Raw genomic sequence first — 11,561 nt, 5'->3', positions numbered from 1 at the left:
ATGGCTGTGGAAGGAAAATGTATGACATTTATCAAGTACAGTCTCTTCGTATTTAACTTATTGTTCTGGGTAAGTACAAAAAAATTACATTTGTTTTACTCAACTTTTTTTAAATTTCCAAGGACATATAATCGTTAGTTTATTGGGGTGGTTTTATATTGATTTTATTTATGTCTTCTAAACTATATAAAACAAACATACAGAATACTAGCCTGTCTCCAACTCCATAGCGGGTAATTGGATCTTCTCGACAAGCCATGAGTTTTGTGTCGACACGAAGTCGTTCGACCTCATTAATTGAAGCCATGTAAGTTACATGGTTCTACACGTTAAATGTCAAAGGCTCAGTCGGCGTTCTACAGACAGCTAAAAAAATCCGTCAGAAAAAAATGTCCCCCTTCTAAAAAATTCGCAATTCCGTTCTTTTTTGAACGGAAGTGGTAAAGAACTGCAGTTTACTCCGTTAACATTTTTTTTTCGATTTGTGCACGTTGAAAATTGTTCTATGAATTACTATGCATTGCAGAGTGTCGTCTGCATAAAAAACGCGGGATTGTATTACTCCTCAAAACTTTGCCCGTTATATATGGGAGGAAATCGTGAAGTTTTATTGACTAATTTGGCTTAAGTCGCCCTTGATAAAAGAACAAACTCGAGAAAAATTACGTTTTTATTTTAACGTTGCGTGATGCAAACATCCGCTATATTTTTTATACCCTACCTATAAAACTTGACATAATTTCCTCTGATCGTCCCGTACAAATCTATCAATTTTAAGGTTTGCAATATACTGAATATTATTTATACTGTTGTATGCCTAAACCTGTGGCGAAAGATGTTTCCGAAAATGTTTCACCAAATATAATTCGTTTAGTTTTCATACCATCACATGCTTGTATGTTCGTAATTACTGTGCTCGTTTTCAAAATGTTTATGTTCTACATTTTTCGAATTATTGCGATGTATGAAGCCATGCCTCGAATACGTGTTTGGAGTTATTGCTCGTGGTTGTAATTCAAAATACACAACACACCACAAGCTTATTTCATGATTTGGATTTAAAATATAATTTGTATTCAACATGACGTAATAACTTGGAATCGATGGTAGTAAAATGCAAACTTATGATTAGTATGTGCGCATGCCTTATTTTGAACAGCTGTTGATGTGATGGAACGTTCCACAGTAATACTAATATACAACATATTACGTTAGATTCAACAAAATGGTTAGTTGATTGAAATAAGTCACAAACAGTTTAACTTGTCAGTTTTGGCCATGAAAAGACTTTAACACCAAACACCCCAAAATTGCAAATTTGGTAAGTTGAAGTTGTAAGTTCTTTTAAAGACAAAGATGCGATATGTACCCTATAACGTGTGACAAGAACCCCTGCCAATACGCTTGAACAATATCTTGCGAATCGTTGGCTGATCTTGCCTATGACCTTGCACGTTGAGGTATTAATTTGTAATATGTTGATTTTTCGAAAACTGTACAGAATATTATCGAAAATCTAGCCCTACTTGCAATTGGGGTACGGTACTCGATTCTAATAATGTCCCTTTTAAGATTCGGGTGAAGGTAAGAGACATTAATTGTCACAAATAGAGTTCCTGACTTCTGCAAGCAGGACGTCACTATCGTAAATTGCGTGCGTCAAAATGGGCACGTATAAGGCACGTATAATTTTTACTCAACCAACTAGTTGAACAAAACGCACTGACTACTTTTGACTCTATGTACATTCTAGAAAAGGAGAGAATGTTTTCACTCATGTCTACAACATCGTCTTCTTTCAATATTAAATAATGGTCAAAAACATACCTGGTGTATTGTGAATAGTAGATCGAAGTTTATTTTGTCAAGACATGGTTGACTGGGACATTGCCGATGTTCACCCATTAGTGTGTTTTATCTGTCTATTACTGTATTTTGTTTGAAAATCAATTATTGGCTTTAATCTTTTCATAATACGTTCTAATACCACTGCAGTCAGATCCCCCATCCCAGATCTGTGCGCAAGAAGGCTGTTGTTTTGACCCTACCAGACAACGCAGATTTTCCCCGGGTACTCTGGTTTCCTCAGCACGAGGGCACTTAGGGTCTGTACAAATGGCAACGGTATTTGAATTTGCGAATTAACTTTGGATCAATAAAGTTTATACAATTATTATTATTGTATTCGCCACCTCGGGCTTATCAGACACAGCAGTTGTGATGTAAGAATAGGCCTTTCAAAAGTTCGCCATGGTGGCGCTCTACTTCCTGTCTGTGTGTACCTTGGGGGTATACATGGCATAGGTTATTCGGTTAATCCTCAGACCACGTTTTAGTGGTTCATCATAGAGCACTGCTGCTTTCCTTGATGCCTGGACATACGAAAAACATCCCTGATTTACACTTCTACAGAATACCACGAGACAAAGCAACAGTACAATGAGGTGATGATACCCCAAATTTGAGCGAGGGCGCTGTATTATCTATTTCCTGTTTGCAGTCTGCAATGGCCGACGACTCAAGTCTACTATCGTCGGTGAAAGTGTCGCCATTTATGCGCTGAATTGCTGTGTTATTGCTACCAAATTAAATTTAGTGAGTAAAGTAGATCGGAATGTCACCGGCATTGATACGTCAATGAGAGTAACACGATCCCGGTGAATAACAATACTAATCCCCGTATATACTCCAACCCAAACATCCGATGTCATGGATTTCGTAGCAGTCTTGCGTTCTCTCTTGTCCGTGACATTGTACTGTATGAGAATTTCGGGTATGCGTTTGTCAAATCATTTTGACAACATGAACAGGTTCAGAATTCGATATTGTTCTTGACATATTCTTTCCCGAAGGATAGATATCAAACGTATGCGCCCGTGAAGTACACTCCAAATACACAGTGTCGTCAATATAACTCACTCACCGAAAATTAAGATGTTCACCCATGATGTGTACGTCTCAGACTACAAATTTCATCTCATCACATTTATGGCAAATTTCCATCCTTATAACTTTTAATGATACTTCATTTGTTTTTCAAGTGATCATTTTTAGGGTTGATCATATCTACTCAAGTCAGGTCGTTGTCTTCCTAAATTTCACTCACTTTACAAAATAGACAATTACAACTATATGAATTGAAATAATAGCCTGGTTCAAGAGGGTAAAAGTAGATTAGTTTGTAAAAAATAGCTAAAGTAATACACCAGATTTAGACTGACCAGCTGCATAAAACGTGTAAGGCTACTACTAATGGTATATTTTGTAACACTGGAAATGGATATACGTCAACGTTTCAACACAGGGTCAGGACGACAGCGACAGTAACAGCTGGTGAACTTCGATTGGTAATTTAATTCAATATTTCTGTCCTTGGAGAATACAGGCATCCTCATCGTCCAAGTTCCTTGCTATGTCGTCCTCCTCTTCTCTTGTACCACCGTAACACCGTAATCACCAACATCAACCATAACCACTGTAATTCCACCAGTGTAATCACCCAAACCACTACCATTACCACTACATGGCAATCGTCATCATCATCATCATCATCATCACCATCATCATCACCGCCGCCGCCACCACCACCACCACCACCACCACCACCACCACCACCACCACCATCACCACCATCACTTCCACCTTTGCCATCACCACCGCCACCATCACCACCACCACCACCACCACCACCACCACTACCACCACCTTCGCTTTGGCCACAGCCACCACCATGTTCATCACTAGTCCTGCCTGCGGACGGGGTAAGTTCTGACAATATACCTAGGACAATGTCAGAATTGACTCCCGTACTCAGTCTGCAAGCAGGACTACACCATTACCAAAACCACCACCACCACCACCACCACCACCACCAACATGCACCTCCACCTTATCCTTCTTCTTCACCTTACACCCCGGGACCGTGCACCCACCCTCCCTCCACGATCCACCCCTCTACCCTTTCCTTTCTTTTTACATCCTTGTAATACCAAAAATCAAAACGTAAACCTCCATCAACTTGATACATCGTAGGGGTTGATCAATCATCACAATATATCGAATATCCCACAACACGAGTCACGAAACGGTATTAATATCAACTTGAAATAGACGGTCAAGAAAAGATAACGTGCTTGAAATCCAACACCAAGTCAATCAATCTGATTAGATCAGACCTCAGTCTTCATAATAGACACAGTTTGAGTAATTACACTTCATCAAGTACATACCTCCCATTACACTGACCCTTGTTCACATCACAGGTGGTGGTCTCGTGACCTCTCGTGACCTCACAAATTGTATGACGTAAATTTCAAGGTTCACTACCTACTAGGTTGATAGTCTCGATTATCCAGACTCATTGCCTAGACTCTTTCTCACCAGGAGGGTAGCCCCCAACGACGAGAGTCTGGGTAACCGAGACTAAATTTAGATTAGCCACATGTCTGAATATTCGACAGGATGGATTCAAGAAATTTATTCTTTCTGTTGTAATAAATTTTTTGTTTGAGACTTGAAGGCGATGGTATTTTTTGAACAATGCATTATGCAAGGAAATAATTACAACCCGGTGATCACCAAGGCCAAGAGCCTCGTTATCACTTCAGTTTTTTGTGTGCAAAGAGTTTATTGATCACAGGGGGCTCAGGCTTAGTTAGTATAAATACAAAAACAAACAAATAAATAAACAACACATGCATATTATGTGGAGTTGTTGTTTATTTTTGTTTCGATGCCACGGATGGTACTAGACTAAGAGAGATCTTGAAATTCGATGCAACGGGTAGCATGAGATCTTCAAATTCGATATCACAGATAGTACGAGACTATAAAACATGATCATAAATGGATAGCAGAGGAAGGAGCAGGAAAACACGAGTTCTAGAGAAAAACACATAAACATTATAAATTATATTTACTACAGAACAGGAAAGAATAACATTATTAAGACAACATACCACGATTTAATGTTTCTTTTAAACACAGGCTAATTATAGAACATGACGTCATCGTCTTACTATGCACAGACGTACGTCATATCACTATAAACCAACAGCACCAACTTCATCTGGCATATTGCGATATTCTATCCACGCTATTCTATTTTAAGAAAGCTGTCTTGAGTTTATATTTCTATAAATCTGAAAATAATCTGACCCTGGAGAAATGACGTCTGTTGAGTAACTGAGTAAATGTGCAGTTAGACGTGGATTGAGACCACCAATTTGTTGATGTAATTAATACTCCAATAGATCAAGAACCTGGTTGAGTTGAACCAACCTCTATCCCACCTTAATAACATCGTTGCCATAGTAACTGCATGTGTACGTCGACCACCCACTGGTGCGACATATCTTATCTAACTTCATCTAAAACTTGTAATTAGATCTATGAGTGATATTTCATTATGTCACTTTTAACCCTTACAGTGAGATTGGATTTGTGTCGATTAAAACCTTAACGCTGTATGGACGTATAAATATTATAAAGATAAAAGGATTTGAGATTTATTATTTATATTCTCAGCCTATAAACTATTTATCTAAAGAATATGTATGTCTTCAAAATCTCCCACGATGCAATGGTGGACCAGAGTGAGAACATAGAGGTGATATAGAGTTTAATTTAGTGTTTTTTTGCAATCGCACAAAAATTATATGATGTGAAATCATGAAATTATTCACAAGAACCCAAAGTTTACAAAAATACATCTATTTCCTGGAATGGCGTTAACATTCCCTTTTTTATGTTTGGTTCATAAAATCGACTTTAGAATGGTTGAAATCATATATACTGAGATCACCAAAATCAAACAACTCTGACAAGTCATAGGTATAATATGAAAATCAACGATATATTATGACGGCCATCTTGGAAAATGACCGCCATCTTTGATTTTCAAATGTCCAATCCAGTGGATGAAAAGAATAATCCGTTACGAATATTCAGGCCGACTTTCATGCTTGTATTACAATTGGAACGATTACACCAAAACTCTGCTCTTGTCCCCTCTACTAATTTTGTGATATTTATGGGGGATGGTTGTGTTTGTGTCATACTGTGTCGACTGGCCCATTGTTGTTGTTTTTTTGTTGTTGTTTTTTATGAGTTCTTGAGAAATTGTTCAAGGTGAGGAGATTGGAAATATGTAACTGATATTACATTCTATGAATAAAAGGAGAAACCATTGGTTCATATAATTTCCCTTTTTTGTTCAACAGTTTGTTTTTTTCTGAGACTTCATGAAAAAGAAACATCATAAAAAAAAATCAAGAAACAAGACACTGTACTCATTTCCCTTGAAAAACACCGCTAGCGCTGCTGAGGTTGTATGTCGCTTGGAGACAAATATCTCCCAACAACCAGAAGGGCTAAAAACGATAGAAATCCGCCTGTGAACGCCGTTTAATAGTGTGTAATGAAATGTGGATTTTTTATTTGCTTAGGTAAATGACCTTTGTTTAATAGAATGTGTGAGTGTGGACTGATGATGGCCCCAGTTGCTCACGAGAACAGAAATAAAATAGAGGGGAGGGGTGTGGTTGAGTCTAAATACCCATAAAAACAATGCCTTCAGTACAATGTATCGTCATGTTAAACTAGGTTTCGGTATGGATCCGTCATCACGGCATATAAATATTTATTCAATGTATTCATAGCCTACTACCCATTCGGGGCAATATTGTTGACAGACACCGTGCAAAGCGTCGTTCTCTCATTGACCTTTTCGTGTTGAGGTCACGATAGATATATGTCCGACAGCTGTTGTCGCATTCAGAGCTGATCATCCCCATCTGGTGGGCGAAGTTAAACATTATCTTGTCTTGTCTTGTCTTGTCACACAGTTTTCAAGGTTGAGTACCTACGTGGTTAGGAACACGATACTTTCAACTCGTGTCCTTTCCCGGCCTCTAGGTCGCCGGTGGTGTGGACTCGTTTAGACTAATGTCGCGTAGGAGCAGAGTACTATTACGTGAAGAAGTTAGATTATCGACGATGAGGGCGCTGTATTCGCGAACAGATTGATGTATTGTCAATGACAGTTGTGGGATTTAACATGTTGTAGCATAGACTCTACTATGGTTGTAGTGAGAATTCCTATAAAATGTATATAGAACTAATCACCACCAACCTATCTATCTATCTATCTATCTATCTATCTATCTATCTATCTATCTATCTATCTATCTATCTATCTATCTATCTATCTATCTATCTATCTATCTATCTATCTATCTATCTATCTATCTATCTATCTATCGTCTGTCTGTCTGTCTGTCTGTCTGTCTGTCTGTCTGTCTGTCTGTCTATCATATATCCATCTATCTGAGGGAGAATAAGAGAGAGAGAGAGAGAGACAAAGGGGTAAAGTAACAGGCAAAGAAATAGACAAAATACGGGCCTGGGCAACTTTTCTTTGCAAGCTGTCCTGACTATATTTCCAAAGTTATAAATTACTTTCTTTTTCCCTGTTCTCTGTTTACAGCTTGCAGGGCTATCAATTCTAGCCCTAGGTCTGTGGCTTCGTTTTGATGTGGATGCCACCAAATACATAGATCAACTACAGTCAGTAGAGAACGACACAGCTCAGCAATACTACAATGGTACATATATACTAATATCAGCCGGAGTTTTAGTAACAGTGGTTGGATTCTGTGGTTGCTGGGGTGCTATACAAGAAAATAAATGTTTATTGGTTTTGGTATGTACGTACTTTACACTCTCTATTATTTGAACAGGTGATATTTATCGGCAACTTGTCCAGAGAACGTCTGTCTCTGAATGTTCGCAGTTTTGTACAGCCAATTTCATGTTGGTGTTCACTAGCTCTGTTTGATACAACTACGCAGAAACCAAATAGAAACTGCACGTTCTGCTAGCAATATCACAATTTCTTGCTATATTTTTGCCGAAATTAGATAAAACACGCGCACTGTAACTAGACGCAGACACGTGGGCGCCAATGTTTTGATGACTGTCTGCATTTGCATGATGTCTGAATGGTGGCACGTTACTTCACTTCATCATTGAGACAATTTATCTATTCAATCTCGCTATCTTGAAGTGTAGCTTTGTTTTGGTTTCTGCATGGTTCAAACAGATCAAGTGAACACTAACATGAAACAGGCGATAGTTTCCACAAATTCACGGCTGGCATGGACTATTTTCGTAAATGGTAATTCATAGCAGTCTTATCGGTCACTAACTACTACCGTGACTTCGTAACAGATTGCACAGACCTGGGTGGTTTAACTGTGAAAAACATGATTTTCATTGATGTCGGGTCATGGTATCACAGGAGGGCGCGATTTTAGTAAAGATCACTGTAATAAAGTATAGTTTATATACAGAAAACAACGCATTTTTGGTTTGTTACATGTCATATTCGTCTTTCTCTTGCATATATATCCAGTTTTTCATCAGTTTGCTGTTAATATTCTCACTGCAAGTGACGGGAGGCATCTGGGGTTATTTGAATATTGGAGAGTTAGAAAATTTGCTTGAAACTGAGACGGCGAAAACTGTCAGTGAGAAGTACTCAGTTGACAAAGCTACAAGACTCGCTCTTGATTTTACACAACAGAAGGTACGTCATCAAATTATCATTTCATAAAAAGTTTAGCAGATTTTAAAATTCGTGATATTTTACAAATTGTACTATATTTCGAAGTGATGTATTACTGTATTTGAACAAAGTATTAGTTTTTATATACCACTCTTCGCCAAAAGTGCTTTACAAATATTACCCCTTGCACGGACCTATAGTGGCACAGCACAACACCCTTTAAACTTCTTCAACTGCCTTGGGAGCATGCAATCAATTGCAGCCTCAGTTAGCTTACGCTTATAGGATCAATTGAGTCACATTGCTACCTCTATCCTACTAGGTCCCCAATTACACCACTGGTTTAATAATTAGCATACAATCGGAGTTCAAATCTTGTTCAGGGACTTTAGCCATTCAGAAACATACTGCAGTGCCGGCGATAAGGCTTGAACTTGCAACTTGCAGATTCGAAGCTTTCCTCAATCCCTAACCATTCAGCCATCACGATTCATCTGTAGGCATACCCTATCATACTGGCCAACCATTGACATGTCTGCTGTCAACCACTGACATATTATGGTAACACAGTTTTACAATTTGTCCGGTTTGTTTATTTATTAGTTTAATCTCCAATTGTTCATTGTTGTTATTTACATACAGTTACATTGTTGTGGTGCTGATGACTATCGTGATTGGCAGAAATCATCTCAGGATATTCCAAATTCTTGTTATTGCCATGTCAACTGTGAGGATTTACATATGTTGGAAGGCGAAATATACCGAAGGGTAGGTGATCACGTGACCCTATCAAACTATAGAAATACTGTAGACATGTATTTAACGTTATTAACGGTATGTACAATTCAAAAATAATATGGATATTAGAATTAGGTGGGTTTTTTTAGAATTAGTTTATTTATATAGCGATATGTCAACGAAAACATTATTCACTTCGCTTCACAATAATGCACAAATGTAAAATATCAAACTATGTCGTATGTCGCCCTCACTCGGCGCCGTTATGTAACACACTAGGTTAACTAGCATACAAATTTGTTGTATGATATTGTGGTTAACAAATATAGAAAAGGGCGATAGACGAAAACGGCAGAAATAAGCTAATTAAAAGAGTTAGTTTAAGATGTGGATGGGTATCACATTACATCTAGCCGGCCAGTGAGGGCGGGTATCACATTACATAGAGCAGACCAGTGAGGGCGGAGTGACACAATGTATCTGAGTCTACCAACACGTTTACAGCCCCTCTCAAGGAGTGCAGAGGGCCGATCTACAATTTGAAGATCGTGGCATGGTATCGTCGTGTCTGTTTTTCGTCATTTTTCGCAATTTTGTATCCCTCAAGTCAAAAACGAATCCATATCTTTGAATCACAATTATACAACCAGATTTAAACTGAATGTCTTCCGTGAGGGCAAAGTTTTGAGATTGTCGTTCCTACAGACAATTGTTGGAATACAACAGAACATATGCGATAAGTTATTTTTTCTCACTGATTGCTATTTGCTCATTGCTGTTAGTGATCTCCTGGCCAACAACAACATGTAATGTGAAGCTTTATAGAACGTTGTAGCATAGCACTCACTGTAGAAAGAGTTTTAAAGGCAAAAAAAAATGTTTCTGGTCAGCGCCCATCAGTTAAGTACCCCCTTCCCGCGTTAATTTTTTCTTCCACAAGCCAAGTCACTCTGCAGATGAAAGGGAAAACACAAAAGTAACTCTCCCTACATTAATTGCCAGTAATTCCTCCCTCATACCCTTCGGAGATCCAAACTGTAGAAAACAATAGCGCCATCTATAGGTAGCTGTAATATTTACTGTTGCCTAATAATCAGAAATCGGTATTTTTTTATGTTTTCCCAGGGTTGTACGCCAGCTTTATATGAATTCTTTGCACATAATTTGTATATAATGGGTGGTGTTGGTATTGGTGTTGGCTTGGTTCAGGTAAGCCTCCGCAGTCTCTGACTTATTATCCGTCTATACATATGTGTACATCAGATTGTATAGCTTTAAGCATGTAAACAGGTGATGTCAAACAACAACAACAACAACAACAACAACAACAACAACAACAACAACAACAACAACAACAAACAACAACAATAACAGCAGCAGCAGCAACAACAACAACAACAACAACAATTCACTGACTAATTTATTGCTAGACAGTTACTATGTACATGTAGTAAAGCAAACAAACTTCATTGTCATAGGATATTTGTATATGAATTTTAACAATACAAGTGTTTAATACAAAGTTTTGAATTTCTTTGTTTTACAGGTTCTTGGAATGATCTTTGCTGTCTTTCTTTGTTGTAACATTCGTAAAAGTCAAGACGATGATGATGGATATGTATAGTGCGCCCTCACACGACGACGACGACGATGATGATGATGATGATGATGATGGATGGATGGATGGTGCGCCCTCAGACAGATGGATGTGATCACTAGGTTATTTCTGTGCGCCCTTAAAACTTACTGACGTCATGAAGTACGCCTGACTGAACTGACTGGCATGATGGGTATTAGATTATACCTTCATATTAATGATCACATTTGCAGGACACACTCAAATCATATAAATGCTGGACAAAGAGTCTTTCTCCCACGTCTATGCTGAAATTGACTTCAATAGATTGTTGTGCACCCTCAAACTGAATGACATCACTTGTAGTGCGCCCTCAAACTCAAAGACATCACTTTAAGTGCGCCCTCAAATTGACTACTATCCTCTGTAGTGCGCCCTCAAACTGAATGCCATCACTTGTAGTGCGTCCTTAAACTCAAAGACATCACTTTAAGTGCACCCTCGACTACTATCCTTTGTAGTGCGCCCTCAATCTGAGTGACATCACTTGTAGTACGCCCTCAAACTGAAAGACGTCAGTCACTTGTAGTATGCGCTTACTGACGTCGACTGTATCACGCCCTCAAGTTCAATGAAATGATAGTTGTTTATCATGTACCCTCAATTTAACTGGCATTATAT

At 38.4% G+C, this 11,561-nt stretch overlaps 1 protein-coding gene across 1 annotated transcript; it reads left to right on the top strand.

Annotated features, from left to right (window-relative positions):
- LOC144448731 (CD9 antigen-like) lies at positions 1-10,928 on the top strand. Its single transcript, XM_078139038.1, has 6 exons — positions 1-69; positions 7,487-7,702; positions 8,414-8,587; positions 9,209-9,334; positions 10,430-10,513; positions 10,851-10,928. The coding sequence occupies exons 1-6, from the start codon at positions 1-3 to the stop codon at positions 10,926-10,928; spliced, it is 747 nt and encodes a 248-aa protein (XP_077995164.1).
- Positions 10,929-11,561: the final 633 nt, after the last annotated feature.

This window comes from Glandiceps talaboti, chromosome 17 (assembly GCF_964340395.1).
Source record: "Glandiceps talaboti chromosome 17, keGlaTala1.1, whole genome shotgun sequence".
NCBI classification, from domain to species: Eukaryota; Metazoa; Hemichordata; class Enteropneusta; family Spengelidae; genus Glandiceps; species Glandiceps talaboti.
This window is presented reverse-complemented; position numbering and strand designations above follow the sequence as displayed.

Coding starts and splice junctions, on each gene's coding strand:
- LOC144448731 (XM_078139038.1), top strand. CDS start 1: ATGGCTGTGGAAGGAAAATGTATGACATTTATCAAGTACAGTCTCTTC. Junction 7,703..8,413: donor ATAAATGTTTATTGGTTTTG/GTATGTACGTAC, acceptor ATATATATCCAG/TTTTTCATCAGTTTGCTGTT. Junction 10,514..10,850: donor TTGGTGTTGGCTTGGTTCAG/GTAAGCCTCCGC, acceptor TTTGTTTTACAG/GTTCTTGGAATGATCTTTGC.